Source organism: Rhamphochromis longiceps, linkage group LG7 (assembly GCF_057381845.1).
Source record: "Rhamphochromis longiceps isolate RC_006_pf linkage group LG7, R_longiceps_female_GT1.1, whole genome shotgun sequence".
NCBI classification, from domain to species: domain Eukaryota; kingdom Metazoa; phylum Chordata; class Actinopteri; order Cichliformes; family Cichlidae; genus Rhamphochromis; species Rhamphochromis longiceps.
In genome coordinates, this window is record NC_140563.1 from 71,361,882 (window position 1) to 71,378,771 (window position 16,890).

General features: G+C 44.5%; 1 protein-coding gene across 1 annotated transcript in view; it reads left to right on the plus strand.

Moving 5' to 3' along the window:
- Window positions 1-12,792, plus strand: part of ptprbl (protein tyrosine phosphatase receptor type B, like) — a 29,329-nt gene extending 16,537 nt beyond the window's left edge. The window contains exons 12-33 of the mRNA XM_085415145.1: window positions 238-501; window positions 1,211-1,474; window positions 1,571-1,840; window positions 4,617-4,880; window positions 5,005-5,271; window positions 5,528-5,818; window positions 5,892-6,170; window positions 6,250-6,399; window positions 6,768-7,044; window positions 7,275-7,387; window positions 7,495-7,600; window positions 7,685-7,762; window positions 8,707-8,724; window positions 8,812-8,893; window positions 9,110-9,200; window positions 9,281-9,357; window positions 9,834-9,968; window positions 10,060-10,182; window positions 10,320-10,483; window positions 10,750-10,885; window positions 11,437-11,530; window positions 12,424-12,792. Coding sequence (XP_085271271.1) covers window positions 238-501; window positions 1,211-1,474; window positions 1,571-1,840; window positions 4,617-4,880; window positions 5,005-5,271; window positions 5,528-5,818; window positions 5,892-6,170; window positions 6,250-6,399; window positions 6,768-7,044; window positions 7,275-7,387; window positions 7,495-7,600; window positions 7,685-7,762; window positions 8,707-8,724; window positions 8,812-8,893; window positions 9,110-9,200; window positions 9,281-9,357; window positions 9,834-9,968; window positions 10,060-10,182; window positions 10,320-10,483; window positions 10,750-10,885; window positions 11,437-11,526 — 3,539 coding nt within the window. The 3' untranslated portion in view covers window positions 11,527-11,530; window positions 12,424-12,792. The remainder of the gene's footprint in view (window positions 1-237; window positions 502-1,210; window positions 1,475-1,570; window positions 1,841-4,616; window positions 4,881-5,004; window positions 5,272-5,527; window positions 5,819-5,891; window positions 6,171-6,249; window positions 6,400-6,767; window positions 7,045-7,274; window positions 7,388-7,494; window positions 7,601-7,684; window positions 7,763-8,706; window positions 8,725-8,811; window positions 8,894-9,109; window positions 9,201-9,280; window positions 9,358-9,833; window positions 9,969-10,059; window positions 10,183-10,319; window positions 10,484-10,749; window positions 10,886-11,436; window positions 11,531-12,423) is intronic.
- Window positions 12,793-16,890: the final 4,098 nt, after the last annotated feature.

Sequence of the window (16,890 nt, forward strand, 5' to 3'; positions counted from 1 at the left end):
GTGAATGGGTGGATGACAGGTTGTGTAAAGCACTTTGGGGTCCTTAGGGACTAGCAAAGCGCTATACAAATACAGCCATTTATCAGCAGATGTTCTTGTCTCTCAGTATCTCTGCAGGAGTTTTGATATGCTTAAACAGCAGCAACGTCCTTGTTCATTTCAAATTCAAAACAAAGCAAATCTGCTCTCTGAGGCTCCTGGAGACTAACTGTGGGTCATGTCATGTCCATCCTTCAGTCCCGGCGGCAGTGCGTTCCCTGACTCTGGCTAGGCGGGGCACCGAGGACCTGCGGGTGACGTGGATGGCAGCTCCGGGTGACGTGGATCACTACGAAGTGCAGCTGCTGTTCAGCGACATGAAGGTGTTTCCTCCCATCACTCTGGGCAGCGGTGTGAGGGATTGCGTCCTGTCATCACTCACACCTGGGCGGCTTTACAAGATCATAGTTTCCACGTACAGCGGCACCAATCAGAAGGCCCGGTACATAGAGGGTCGCACAGGTCAGAGGTCACAGAGGTCTGCTGCCTCTAAACATCACACCACATAATCCAGCACTCCATGTTCAAAAAGGAAAATCTTGGTAATTTACAGTTTACAAAACATCCTGAAAATCTGTTATGGCTTATTTGTAGAGTCCTGCACTTTGTTGTCAGGTGGACAATGTCTGTGAAGATGTTTGTGAAGTTTTTCAGTCAGCCAGGTCAGTCTAAGGAGCTTGGAAAGAAAAGCGTTGGGAATTGTTTCATCTGAGAAGCTTCTCCAATTCTAAGAGAGTCCCAGATTTTTAAGCCCTATTGTGAGTGTCCCTAAGAGGGTCATGATGTGGGTGACTCACACCTTGGGTCATTTGATCACATGATAGGGTGGGGCAAGGTCTCACAATGGGTTCACCCCAAATCCACACCCGTTTTCACATGTTGGCTCATGAGGTTAGGCAGAGGAGGGGGTCCACGACCCTCGCTTTTCTTTCCAAGCTCCTTAGACTCACGTACACAACATATCAGGGAAGTTAAATGCCTCCTGGTGGCGCTGCAGTTTCTCAGCAGTTGCTCTGGGAACAGTATCTCTACATCTAAATCAGCAGCAGCAGGTAGCTACAATTAACCAGATTACCACTAAGACTTATTACCACCATTATTACCATCATCATTAAACCTTGACGTAAAGAGCAAAAATGCTGTAGATCAAAAGCTCTTTGTCATCTTTCAGTTCCCAGTAAAGTGAAGAACATCCACGTTAGCAACAGTGGAGACAGCAGCAGTCTGATGGTGAGCTGGACTCCTGGTCCGGGCGATGTAGACGGATTCTCCGTGTTTCTGTACAGAGAAAGCCGAAAGTTAAGTACCCGAAGCGTCCTCAAGCACCAGAACGAGGTGACGTTCGGCTCCCTGCAGCCCGGCCAGGTGTACACCATCATGGTTCAGTCTGTGAGTGGAGACCTGGTGAACAACAACACGGTCACAGGGCGCACAGGTTAGAGGACACACCTCTGTACAGTGAATATACACCATGCTGTCGTACAGATTAGCTGGTCCTTACTGCGCTCTGCATCATCCCTGTGTTCCTCAGTCCCCTCTGCAGTGACAGGGCTCCAGGTGGACTCCCACCACACCACCTGTAGTATCCAGGTGAGCTGGCAGGAGGCTCTGGGTGTGGCTGATGGATATGTCCTCCAAGTTCTGGACGACAGAGGCAGCATGGTGAGAAACGTCTCTCAGCCCTTTGGACACACCTGGCAGCAGTTTGACGGCCTCACACCAGGAAAGAAGTATCGAGTGGTGGTCCAGACCACCAGCGGCGGGGTCCACAGTGTTGGGGTCAGCACTGAGGCTCGGACAAGTAAGACTTCCTGTTTCTCACTTTGAATGTGATGGAGGAAAACCTGATGTTTTATACAGTGGGATGCAAAAGTTTGGGCAGCCTTGTTAATAGTCATTATTTTCCTGTATAAATCGTTGGTTGTTACAATAAAAAGTGTCAGTTAAATATATCACATAGGAGATACACACAGTGATATTTGAGAAGTGAAATTAAGTTTATTGGATTTACAGAAAGTGTGCAATAATTGTTTAAACAAAATCAGGCAGGTGCATAAATTTGGAATCTACAAAAAAAGAAATGAAATCAATATTTAGTAGATCCGCCTTTTGCAGAAATTCCAGCCTCTAAACACTTCCTGTAGGTTCCAGTGAGAGTCTGGATTGTGGTTGAAGGTATTTTGGACCATTCCTCTTTACAAAACATCTCTCGTTCATTCAGGTTTGATGGCTTCCGAGCATGGACAGCTCTCTTTAACTCACAGCACAGGTTTTCAATAATATTCAGGTCTGGGCTGAGATGAACGTTCCAGGACGTTGTACTTGTTCCTCTGCATGAATGCTTTAGTGGATTTTGAGCAGTGTCTCGGGTGGTTGAAAGATCCAGCCCCGGCGCAGCTTCAGCTTTGTCACTGATTCGTGGACATTGGTCTCCAGAATCTGCTGATACTGAGTGGAATCCCCACAGCATACCACCATATTTTACTGGAGGCAGCAGGTGTTTTTCTTGCTGTGTTCTTTTCCCTCCATGCATAACGCCCCTTGTTATCCCCAAATAACTCAGTTTTAGTTTCATCAGTCCACAGTACCTTATTCCAGAATGAAGCTGGTTTGTCCAAATGTGCTTTAGCGGCTCTGTTTGTGCTGTGGGTGGAGAAAAGGCTTCCTCTGCATCACTCTCACATGCAGCATCTCCTTGTGTAAAGTGCGCCAAGTGTTTGAACGATGCACAGCGACTCCATCTGCTGCAACATGATGTTGGAGGTCTTTGGTGCAGGTCTGTGGGTCGACTCTGACTGTTCTCACCGTCGCTTCTGTCTATCCGAGATGTTTCTTGGTCTGTCACTTCGAGCCTTAACTTGAACTGAGCCTGTGGTCTTCCATTGTCTCGATATGTTCCTAACTGTGGGAACAGACGGCTTACATCTCTGAGACAGCTTTCTGTGCCCTTCCCCTAAACCATGATGGTGAACAATCTTTGTCTTCAGGTCATCTGTGAGTTGTTTTGAGACCCCAGTGTTGCTACTCAGAGAATATTAAAAGAGGAGGGAAACTTACAATTGACCCCCTTAAATACTCTTTCTCATTATTGGATTCACCTGTGTATGTAGGTCAGGGGTCACTGAGCTTACCGAGCCAATTTGAGTTCCAATAATTAGTTCTACAGGTTTTGGAATCAATAAAATGCCAACGGTGCCCAAATTTATGCACCTGCCTGATTTTGTTTAAACAACTATTGCACACTTTCTGTGAATCCAATAAACTTCATTTCACTTCTCAAATATCACTGTGTGTGTCTCCTATATATATTTAACTGATGTTTTTTATTGTACCAACCAACAATTTATACAGGAAAATAATGACTATTAACAAGGTTGCCCAAACTTTTGCATCCCACTGTACATTTTATAGACAAGTCAGAATATTTTGAGAAAGTATTTAGTTGACAAAACTCCAAAACACAAACTTAACAATGTGGTGTATGCTGTACAGTGTAGCGAGGGATGCTCAGACCTCTACATTGGAGAGACCAAACAGCCACTTCACAAGCGCATGGCACAACATAGAAGAGCCACCTCCACAGGGGATGCCAATGTTCACATTGACAGAGAGGACAGATGGTTTCAAAGAGGAGTAAAAGAAGCCATTTATGTCCGCTGTGAGCGACCATCTTTGAACAGAGGCGGTGGTTTACAACACAAACTGTCTGCCATCTATAATCCAGTTTTGAGATCCTTCCCAGACGCCTTAACGCCCACTCACATCCTGGGCCATCTGACCTCAGGAAACCAGGGTTGGGGTCAGGTTTCACAATGAGCTCACCCGAAACCCTGGCTGATTGTGACCCACACCCGTTTTCACACCTTGGCTCATGTGATCAGGTAGAGGATCATCAGGGGGTCCTTTGTCCCCCTTTGGGGGTGGGGGGGGGGGGGGGGTACTCCCACAGGGTTTATATCTGGGACTCTCCACCATTTGACTCTAGAACTGAAGAAGCTTCTCGGATAAGAAGTGAAACGTCTTCAAGCAACTTAAAGACGTCCAGACGCTTTTCTTTCCAAGCCCCTTAGACCAGCGGTCCCCAACCCCCGGGCCTCGGACCGGTACCGGTCCATGAGTCGTTTGGTACTGGGCCGCGAGAGTTGAGGCTCAGGTGTGAAATGTTTGGTTTTCAGGGTTTTTATCGGTTTTCAGTGTTATTTTGTTATCGTTTTTATCGTTTACTCGCCTTTCCTGGGTCTTTTCACGTGTGTTATGAATAAATCTTCTTTTTTTCGGTACCAGTACTAGTTTTATTTTGTTGTATTTATCCGCGACACCTTAAAGGCCGGTCCGTGAAAATATTGTCGGGCATAAACCGGTCCGTGGCGCAAAAAAGGTTGGAGACCGCTGCCTTAGACTATTTAGTTGGAACAATACTGAGAAAGAAGATGAATAACTCACCAGGTTCTGGTGGTTTGACCTAAAATCGATTTACAGTGATGTGTGAGAAACTCTTGATTTCTCTCCTCAAGTACACAGTATGATTGATGAAATTTAGTGAAAGTTAAAAGCTTCCCTCGTCCCTTCTCCTGTAGACCCAGCGGTGGTCACCAATCTGGCCGTCACTGCAAACACCACCACCAGCCTGTCCTTCCACTGGTCGCCACCAGAGGGAGACTTTCAGCTGTATGAAGTTTTTCTGTATGATCGTAATGACCAGCTGCACGAGAAAAAGCGCGTCCAGTCCAACAGTCAGCAGTGTACTTTTCAGGGCCTCAGACCTGGTGCTCCTTACAAGATGTTGATCCAGATCCACAGTGGAGACCAGACCAACCAGACCTCCATCTACACCAGAACAGGTGAGACCAGCTGGTCCTCCAGAGTACACGGTCCTTGACTGGAAATAAAATGTAAAGGATATTATGCCTTCTGTACCCGAAGAGTGGACTTGCAGATTGTATCAGTGATCGTGTTTCTCTTCAGTCCCGTCAGCTGCAGCGTTCCTGAAAGCTAAGAGTGGAAACCAGTCTGACAGTCTTTGGGTAAACTGGGAGCATGGTGGAGGTGATCTAAGTGGATACCAGCTGTATCTCTACAACCCCAACGGTTCTCAGCAGGCCATGCATCAGCTGGGCTCAGAGGCCACAGGGTTCATCTTCTCAGGCCTTGTAGCGGGTCGCCTGTATCGAGCTGAGGTGCTGAGCCAGAGCGGCGGGCTCAGCAACAGGGCGAGCACCCTGGGCCGGACGGGTAAGATGCAGCTTCTGTTAGAGCTCAGATCACCTCAGTATTCCTTGATATTCAGTCAGCAGTTTCAGTGGTTTAGCAAAAGGCATTTTTCCAGTTTTATCAGTGCAGCACACAGTCGCAACATAAAGTAACAAGAGACAATTTAAAACATAAAGTCTAGAAACACGAGGAGCAGAACAGAAGAAATCCTAATTTTAAGCAGAGACACACAAATCGGAATAGTTTCTGATCAGCAACAAATCCTGTCCCTCCTCAGCTCCCAGACCACCTGCCTCCATCTTGTTCAGGGGGGTGACCAACACCTCCCTGGAGATCACATGGAGCGGCCCTGTGGACTCCGACTATGATGACTTTGACCTGCAGTGGACTCCTCGGGACCGGCTGTCCATCATCAATCCGTACCACACCCGGACGTCTAGCAACCGCATCCTGAGGGGGATGTTCCCTGGACGGCTCTACAACTTCAGCCTCCGCACCGTCAGTGGGACCACAGAGCCTGGGGCCACACCTACCTATAGCACACCTATCCGCAAAAGCATCCGCACCAGTAGGTGGCAGCACTTTATGTCAATTCTGATGTGAATTGTCATGTGGTTTCACTCCATTACTTTCGTCTACAGAGCCAGAGAGAGTCCACAGCCTCCACTGTCGCCCTCAGAGTTCCACCTCCATCTCCTGCTCCTGGGTAACCCCGGACACTGATTATGACTCCTACACCATCGAGTGTCTCCACAAGGATTCCCACACACTGATGTACTCCAGACTCGCTGAGCAGGACTCCAACAGCTACATCATCACTGAGCTGGAGCCTCACAAACACTACACAGTCTCTGTGAAGGTCATGTCTGGTGGGAAGCCCAGCGACGAGGCTCAGGACAACGTGGTCACCATGCTTGACCGTAAGAGCGAGTGGAAGTTAACATGTCCTCAGCATGACGGAGGGTGTTTAACATGCTGTCCTCCTGTTGACTCTTGAAGGTCCTCCTGTGCCCCCCTCCGGTACCCGGGTCAGTGAGCAGTCTGCTGTGGTCACCAAGTCCTCCATCTCCTTCCAGTTTAACTGCAGCTGGTTCAGTGACGTTAATGGAGCTGTTAAGTACTTCACTGTAGTGGTGACTGAGTCTGAAGGTGAGCAGCATCCACATAAGGCCAGTTTACTGGAATTCTTCTAATTGGATGATCCTCCTAAAAAGAATCTGTAGTAACTCCTCTTGGATCTCCTTCCTGTTGTTCTGGTCACCTGACTTCACTTGGTGGTATCGGCCTTAAATTGTGTGTTCTGTCATTTTTTTTACCATTCCCTCATACCTCTTCTTTTGGGATAAATAATGGATAATGGGATGGATTATGGAATTATGGATGATGATGAAATAATAATGAGTGCATGTTGACATTAATAATACACAAATGAATAGATGGATAACGGAAACAATAATGGATGGACAGATAATAGGATGCAATAATCTAATCCTGAATCTTCTGGTTTGTTTTTGAAGATGTTAGCCTAATGCAGCTGGAGCAGAAGCACCCACTGCCCTCCTACCTGGACTACAGCTCCAACAGCTCCATCAGGTCCTACCAGACCAGCTATTTCCCCAGCCGATGCACCGAGAGCCCTGACAGCACCACCCAGAGCTTTAACATCAGCTTGGGGACTGGGATGGACTTGCTAGGGGGCACCTGTGATGCCAGAGGCTCAGACCAGGACCCAGAGTCTAGTGGAGAGCTGAACCACTTCTGTGATGGACCCCTGAAGCCAAAGACTGCCTACAGGTACTGAAAAATCCTCTGCATGAATGTCAGGTACTTGACTCCGTGTCCACTTCCTCCAAACTGCAGCACTCCAGGGCGGTAGACTGACCAGAAACCTGGAGCCTTAATGGTTTGTTAGAACCAGCTCATCATCTCTGAAACTTTCAGCCCTGTAGACTTTTTGCTCCAGCGTTATCTCTAAGGTCAGGCGTTGCGTGAATAACCTTAGGGGCATCTGTGTTTGTCTCCAGGATCAGCGTCCGAGCTTTCACTCAGCTGTTTGATGATGATGCAAAGGACTTGAGTGTCTTGTCTCCACTGTTCTCTGACACCTGCCTATCGCAGCCCATCATCACTGAGGCTGGTGAGAACAAACCTTAGCTCGATTAAAATACACCCGAGGTCAAGCTGGGACGAGCAGGTGCAGGTGAAAAATTCAGAAAAGTATCACAGTTGTGTTTCCTCCTGCAGAGCCTCTGAGCGGTGTCATCGAAGGTGTAAGTGCTGGACTCTTCCTCGCTGCTGTGATTGTGGGAATCACTGCTCTGTTTGTCTGCAGGCACAGAACTCGCAAAGTGTGAGTATCAGAGGATGCACCTGTCTGTAAGGTACACCTGCTTATCTTTGTTTAGGTTAAACGGTGCTGCTGTGTTTCCACCAGTGAGGAAGAGAGGCTGGAGGTCAGGATAAATATGAGGAGAGAGAGAGCAGCAGCGGGGAACCAGCTGGGTGTCAGAGGGTAAGTAATCAATAATCAATAATGTTCAGGGATGTTTGCACAGTGACTCACCTTTCATAACACTCTATACAACACATTTGAAATGAAACAGTAAGAGTGCAAACTCTCACCACCGTTGATATGAAATAAAATCATTAGAGTTTTTTACCCAGAAAGTTGATCCTGTTCATCTGGACGTCTTCAGTGGGAGAAATGTTTCATTATCATCAGGTGACTTCTTTAGTCCCAGCTGACTGCAGGTATCAACCTTATAAGCACCTGCACAATGACTGAGTCTAGCACCACTGGTGACCAATGGGCTGTGAGGTCAGTTTATGATCATTAATATGGAAAATGTCACGATCACCGATCTGTGATCATTGATCGATGGCCATGAGTCTCACAGCATTGTAAGATGGTGACCCTTAGGCCCCCTCCTCGATTCAGAGATGGTCTCCACAGGTCTTTTGGAAGGACGATAGTTTCAGTCACTGTGCAAATGTCCTGTTCATAAGGTTGAAACCTGCAGTCAGCTGAGATTGAAGAAGTCACCTGGACGATGATGAAACGTGTCTCCCACTGAAGATGTCCGAATAAACAGAATCAGCTTTCTGGAATTCCCTTACCTGCATGATACACTGATGGACATGCATGTCCTCTAAAATCCACCAGGGGGTGCTGCAGCACCTTCAGCTCCCTTACCTGCTGAAGGTATCACAGGCAGCATCAGAACTGAACTGATACTACAGTCAGAGTACTTTTTGCCTTTGTTTCTGCAGACATGTGATTGCATTGTGACAGCTTGTTTTTTCTTTCAGAGGAGGTTCTGATTAATGCATGTAGTACTGCATGTAGTACTGCATGTAGTACTGCATGTAGTACTGCATGTGTGTACAGATGAAAATGCATCATTAGGTTTAAACTCTGAGGTCTCTCTCTCTCTCTCCCTGCCTTTTGCTCCTCAGCAGCCGTCGAATCTCCAGGTCTGTAATCCCGTTCACACTGCTTCAGGTTCATCTTTGACCTTTTGTGAATTTTTCTGGTTTTAAATGTTTTCTTTTCTCCTGCAGTCCCATTAAGATTGTGAACTTTGAGTCTCACTACAGCAAACTACAGGCTGACTCCAACTACCTGATGTCAGAGGAGTATGAGGTCAGCAATCAATAAAACTAATTTGTTCCTCTTTGAAAGACCCCAGCTTCAGCATATCACATCCCCCAAGAATAAAAAACTTGTGGCAACATTGAGGATTGTGAAGGATGTTAGATCCAGGGTTTATCCTGTCTGTTTTCACTATTTTGACGTTTAAGAGTGTTCAGAGTGGGCCTTTGTTTGTGTTGTGAATCGCTTTTATTTTCTCCCTATCAGGATCTGAAGGACGTCGGTCGTAACCAGCCTCTGGACTCGGCTCTGCTGCCGGAGAACCGGGGAAAGAACCGATACAATAACATCCTGCCCTGTGAGTCAAGAGCCCACAGACACAATAAGAGATCACCGGGTTGTAGAAGGTCTGGGTCTAACTGCCTTTCTCGTATTCAGACGACTCGACGAGGGTCAAGCTGTCCTACGTTGATGACGACCCCTGCTCTGACTACATCAATGCCAGTTACATCCCAGTAAGTCAGTACAGACTTGACATGCACCACACTGGAGACTCCTTCAAAGAGCAGTAAAGAGTGAAAACATAAAAACATGCAGTGCATCTTAGTTTTTACTCAGGTGAGTAGGGCCACCTAATAGCTTCTCCTTCATCGTTACTTCATTTCGCAGCTTGCCAGTCGGTGTTTTTTGGTGACCATACAATGATTGCAACACAAACACACCTGGCTTAGTTAGGACAGGGTTTAATTTTGGTTGGATGTGAAGAAGTCCATTGCAAAGACTGATCTCGATAAAGACTCATTTAGAAGTTAAGAGCAGGATGGGTGAAGACGAGATGATGAAGCTGGTCTCTGAAACCTGAGACAAAGACGATAAAGTGTTTACCGAGGTTAGAGAGCGTGTGAGCAGTAGCATCATTTTCTCATAGACTCCTATGAGTCAGTCACAGGGGTTGTCCGAATTTCGGGGGGTTCACGCTCTCTGTTTTCAGGGTAACAGCTTCCGGCGGGAGTACATCGCCACACAGGGTCCTCTGCCTGGAACTAAAGACGACTTCTGGAAGATGGTTTGGGAGCAGAATGTCCACAATGTGGTGATGGTCACTCAGTGTGTGGAGAAAGGAAGGGTGGGTAGCACAGAGGCAATGATTACAGAAACCATCTTCACAAACTCATCAGCCTGAAACAGTGAGGTTTTCCTCCTCTTCCTCCATCCAGGTGAAATGTGATCACTACTGGCCATTCGATCAGGATCCTCTGTACTACGGAGACCTGATCGTCCAGATGCTGTCAGAATCGGTTCTACCTGAGTGGACGATCAGAGAGTTTAACATCTACAGCGTACGTTTCACTGACAGCTGTCATCTTTGTTACAGAACCGGTTTGAGTGCGAAAGACGGCTCGAACGCTTGTTTCGTTTTATTCTTGAGAAACAAGAAAACGATCCCACCTCAGTTTAATGTGACTGTGCGTTGCAGGAGGAGCAGCTCGGCTTCAGCCGCCTGGTTCGTCAGTTTCACTACACGGTGTGGCCGGACCACGGTGTCCCAGAGACCACTCAGTCCCTCATCCAGTTTGTCCGTACTGTCCGAGACTACGTCAACAGGACTTCGGGATCTGGAGCCACTGTAGTCCACTGCAGGTACCTCATTGTGCCCTTAAAATATCAGCCTCTTCAGAGTGACGAACCACTGAATTCCTAGAATCTCAAACTGTGTGAAGCATCACATGGTCAGATGAGAAGTAATTATAGCTAAACCAACAGAAACCTCATAGTCTGAGAACCCTTATGTTTTTCACCAGTATAACACGCTAATTTGTGTTTGTGGACTAATGTGGACCATCCTGCTCATTAGCTGTGGTCAGTATACGACGTGTTTTTTGACTGGACTTTGGTCTTTTTGTCAGCGCCGGTGTGGGCCGGACGGGGACTTTCATTGTCCTGGATCGAGTGCTGCAGCAACTGGACGCCAAAGACACGGTGGATATCTACAGCGCCGTGTTTGACCTGCGACTCCATCGATCCCACATGGTGCAGACTGAGGTAGGACCAATGCTTCATGGGGGCAAACGTTTGTATGCCGTTATGTGGCATCTATCTCTGCACTTTTAATCGACTCTTCCTTTTCTGTGTGTCAGCCATATTTGTAGTTTGAAAATTGTTTAATCTGGTATGATGACTGAAATTTCACATTTGGGATTTCAGCACTGAAACTGCTGCTGAGAACCTGAATGAGTTCAGACTTATTATTTACATACTTCAATTTGTTTTCATGTCTGATGCTATGAGATGGTCCAGAGATGTCCTCTGAGAGCTTTCCTGAGCTGAGCAAATGTAAATATTAAATATATCAACGGAACCCAAGATCTCCTGTTTACAAGACGGGTTTTTTTCAGTTTGTCCTGACTGGCTAATCTGTGTTTCTAAAACTGGTCCTGACAAACACCTGAAGGCACTCAGTCACAGGTGACTAAAATAATCCCCCAGGCTGAAATGATAGACTCCTGTAATAATCCCATAATCTCTGCTGTCAGACTGAAAATGATATTTTGTAATCTGAGCTCAGGTGTGACTCACCTGCCACCTCTCCACAGGTGCAGTATGCATACCTGCATCAGTGTGTCAGAGACGTTCTCAGAGCCAGGAAGCTACGCAGCGAGCAGGAGGGAATGTACAGGATGTGAGGCGGTGAGTCATTGATAACCTTCATATTATTGATCCTACATATCAGATTACCACCCTCAGATTATGAACACATTATTGACAGATTATTGGTCCTTTTTACGGGGTGGCTGTAGCTCAGGTGGCAGAGCAGATCAGCCACTTACCAGAAGGTCGGTGGTTCAATCCCAGGCTGCTCCAGTCTGCATGCCAAATATCCTTGGGCAAGATACTAACCCCAAGTTGCTCTCCGATGCATCCATCGGAGTGTGAATGTGTGTGAATGTTAGATACTCAGCACTTAAACTTAGAAGAAGTGCCTGTGTGAATGGGTGTGATTGGGTGAATGAATTAGCTGTGTAAAGCGCTTTGAGTGCTCAGACAGAGAACAAAAGCACTATAACCAGTCTGTTTACCATTTAACAGACATGGAGCCTCAGATTAACATCAGGTTATTGACAGGTTAATGACAGGTTATTGATGGGTTATTGACGGGTTATTTATGGGTTATTGAGAAGTTATTGACGGCTTATTGAGCCGTTATTGACAGGTTAATGACAGATTATTGATGGGTTATTGACAGGTTATTTACAAGATACAGATGGGTTATTGACGGCTTATAGAGAAGTTATTGACAGGTTACTGACAGGCTATTGACAGCTCATTGACAGGTTATTGACAGGTTAATGACGGCTTATTGAGAAGTTATTGACAGGCTAGTGACAGATTATTGATGGGTTATTGACATCTTATTTATAGGTTATTGACAGGTTGTTGCCGTTTTATGACGATTATTGACAGGTTATTGATGGGTTATTGATGGCTTATTGACAGATTATTAACAGGTTACTGACAGATTATTGAAGGATTATTGACAGGTTACTGACGGCTTATTGATGGGTTATTGGTCCTTTCCACAGACGCTGACCCTGACCGTAACGATTGTACTGACTGCTGAGCCATTGCTGAGCTCTTCAGAGAGACATGTCCATATATTTTTCTACAGTGTTCGTATGTCACAGAGAAATGTTTATAACTTTAATTTGTTTTAATTTATGTTCAGCTGTGTGATGTCTTTCTGTATAGATTATCTATAGATTATTGGTTGTATCATCTCCTATGTGTTTGATTTGCTGGAATATTGGCTCCAGTTTCTTGGTTGAGTTTCTGTTGTCCTGTTTATATCTCTGTCACAGGTGCTCATACCTGTAAGTTTACCTGTGCTTGTACCTGTAAGTGTACCTGTGCTCGTCTGTATGTGAGCAGCTTATTAAACACACAACACAAAATTATCAGCTCTCTAATTATTCATCCAGAAACTCTATGATAATCTGAGCAGGATTATTTCAGTACAACTGAACTCTGAGCGCAAGAAAAAAAAGAACATAAAGCTTCTAAAACAAAAGATGTTTTTCACTATGAATTATGGGACGAAATCGTCTCCTCTCCTGCTTCAGTGCTTCCTAAAGGAGATCCTATCCGGTCTTTAACTGATGATCTGATAAATCCTGCTTCCGGGTCCAAACTACTCTGCGTTTAATAAGTCTGTTGTGTTTTTAACATGCTTTGTATCTTGTTATACAGGGTAGGCCATTTATATGGATACAGCGTAATAACATGGGAATGGTTGGTGATACTAAAGTCCTGTTTGTGGCACATTAGTATATGTGAGGGGGCAAACGCCTCAAGATGGGCGGTGACCATGGTGACCATTTAGAAGTCGGCCATCTTGGATACAACTTTTGTTTTTTCAATAGGAAGAGGGCCATGTGACACATCAAACTTATTGGTAATGTCACAAGAAAAACAATGGTGTGCTTGGTTTCAACGTAACTTTATTCTTTCATGAGTTATTTACAAGTTTCTCTTTGTTCACAGCCATTGACATGTCGAAGAGGTTAACACGTGAGGAGTGGATCGAAATTGTGTTGCTATCTGGTGAAAGCAGTTTGTAACTCTGATAGCTCTGCTATCATAATCAATCTCTCAGTCAGAACATGCTATATCATGTTCAGGTGTAAACTAGCGAGCTAACTTCCTGCTAACTTCTAAATCTGTTAAACTTCATAAATCCTTTTCCTTTTTAATGGATGCCTGGATGTTAAACTTAATTGCTACACCTGGTAAAGCAGCCACACTGATCATTTTATTACAGATCCAGGCTTCGTGCCCAGGGTTGGCAAGCCACGACCATAGCTGGACTGGCCATCGGCATACCAGGCATTTGCTCGGTGGCCCAATTATTATTATTATTATTATTATTTTTGTAACGGTATAAACAATGAAAGGTGGTGGATTGGCCAGATGCTGGCTGGTGTGTAAAAATAACTCAGTTGTTTGGTGGTGGCTATGGCGGTGCTTCCACAGATTCAGTAACATTAGCAAGTGGTGGAGGCCAGCAGGTGGATGAGAGAAAGGGGAGGCAGGAGGAGAGACCCGAGGCAGCCGCCGGTCTGCGTGTCAGGTGAACTGAACTTCAGGTAAGAAGTTATGACCTGCAGTCTATCTGGGTCAGATATAAACCAAGTTCAGGTGGAGTTTATTTTCGTTGCGCTGACTTTTTACAGTCAGTTACAATAACTCGTACTGCGTGCTAGCTAGCATGACGGAGTTTCTATACAGCTGGGTGGTGCTATGACATTACTGATTTTGAACTTTATTTTATTATAGTGATGTGCGAATCATGAATGAATCGTTCAATACTCGAGAATCACTTTACTGATTCATGAATCATGATTCACAAGCCCAACTGACTCACTGACTCATCCCTGTTGCTGTTAGCAGCAATGTATTAGCTTATAATTAAAATTGTGGAGAAAAACACAACATCCAGTTTCTTAACAAAATGATTTCTGCTCTGAACTGGAAGAAAAAACCCTGAGTAGAAGCTCACATCAAGACAATAGCTCCTCGGTTCACAGTAGCATCGCTCTGCTAACATGCTAACAGCACATTTGAGCTACTCACCCCCTCCCTCCTGGCTCACAGCTTCTTCTTCTTCTTGGTTGGCAACCAATGTTAAGGCGCATTACCGCCCCCTGGCTCACAGCTCAGTGGACATTTAGATGAGAAAATATATATTTGACACATTTAAGGAAAATACTAATAAAATAAAAATAAACAAAATAAATGTTTATTAAGCAATTTTGATAGGAAATTGCTTAATTTTTAGAAATGTTTTTGCTCTTTTTTGCTCTGTAAAATAGTTGTTTTCTTTTAGAATCACTCATCTTAGCAGTAGGATTTACATGAAAAGAGAAACAAATTAAGTTTGAGTGAAAATGTACATTTTTTGCACTCTCTGGTCGACTGACTCAGTGAATCAAATGACTCAAAAACCGATTCACTTTGGTGAGTGACTCATTAAAACTCGATTCAGTAAAAATAATCAAATTTACCATCACTATTTTATTATAAGATTTGTTATTAGAGTTGCCAACAGTCCCGTAAAAATGAAATCGCCCCGCATTCAGAGAAAATATTATGCGTTTCGTGTTGAGCTGAGAAGGAACACAGTTTGTCCCGGACTTCAGCTACAATGAAAAAAGACATAAATGTGTATCTCTGTATTACCAAACATGCCATATTGGCCCAGTTTATTTTTCTTATCATTGCTGTGAGGAGACCATAAATAGCATTTGTATTTTCTGTTGTACAGTTCATTTGCTGTTATGGATAAGAAGTCTTTTTTTGTGTCAAAGTAGCTGATAACTATTCAAATTCAAATTCAAATTCAAATTTTATTTGTCACGTACACAGTCATACACAGTACGATATGCAGTGAAATGCTTGGACAACTGCTCGTGACCTAAAGAAAACAAAAAAGGAAAAGGCTATGAATAAGATAGGAAATAAATATGAAAAATTAAAAAGGGTAAATTTAACTAGGAAGGAATAAAATATAAATTAATGTTAAAAATGAAATAACTGTACAACACAAATTAGAATGAAGGGTAAATTTAACTGGGAAATAATAAAATAAAATATATAAATTAAAGTTGAAAATGAAATAACTGCACAACAAAATACACAATAGAACTATATAAGAATGTATGAAGAAATATAAATAAATATATACACAATAACAGCAGCTGTACAAGTATTAACTGGAAATGAAGAATATAGTGACCAGTGTTGTGCGATCCACATTATGTCTTGTGCAGTGCAAATATGCTTAAAGTGATTTAAGTGATGAAGTGAAACCAAAGTCCAGAAAGTCCAGTGTGTGTGTAAGAACCATATGTGTGGGTCAGGACTGTGTGGTGGTGTGATTGAGAGACCGTATCGCCTGCGGGAAGAAGCTCCTCCTCAGTCTCTCTGTGTTGGTCTTCAGGGAGCGGAATCGCTTTCCTGACCTCAGCAGAGAGAACAGTCTGTTGTTGGGATGGCTGAGGTCCTTCACGATCTTCCTGGCCTTGGTCCAGCACCGCCTGCTGTAGATTGAGTGCAGGTCAGGGAGCTCGGAGCGGATGGTGCGCTCAGCTGACCGCACAACCCTCTGTAGAGCTCGTCTGTCCTGCATGGTGCTGATAGCTGCCAACATCTGCCAACAAATAATCTATAAAGTTATTCTATACAGTGTGTAACTGTTAATATAGAGCGTTGTTATTAAATTGATTGCTAATGCAATCATACAGCACACTGACTTCTGAGGAAATTTTAAATGGCACTAGTCATCAGAAAGGTTGCCGACCCCTGATTTAGACAGTTTGTAAGTCTCAGTGGTGCCGCAGTGTTTCTTCGACTTTGGGACTTGAAGCGAAGTTTGGACCCGGGCCGGAAACGGCTAATGATTTCAGACTTAAATACTGGAAAGGAAGCACTGAAGCTCCTTTCCTTCAGAGGACGCAAACAGCATTCATGTCCTAACTCAGTCACAGCTTTTACCTTCTGTATCATCAGCTCATCACGGCCAAGGAGGTTTTCGCCTCTTCTCCACTGACACTGCGCTAAAGACGCCAACGTCCTGCAACCACAAGGATCTGGCTCTAGACCCAGCACTGGTGGAGAACAGGGATCTGACAGGAGGAGCTGAGTAAATCCAGATTCCTCTGGAAGGAGATAAACCCAGATTAAAACTCTGCTGAAGCTTCCAAAATAAGACTAAAATTTAAACTTCCCTCTCTGAAGTCGTGCGATTCAAACAGATATCAGCTGAGGATTATTTGATCACCGCTGTTTGATCAATATAGGAAGGTTGATTAGTTATAATAATGTGAAAAAATGGATTCTTCCTGTCCCAGCTTTTCACAATAAAAGCCCAAAATAACAGCGAAGAACCTTGTAAAAAAATAACAGAAGGATGTTATCTGCTGCAGAGTGTAGACTGAAATAAAAATCTTATTCTACTCGTTACAAAATAGAAGATTTATATCCATGAATATAAA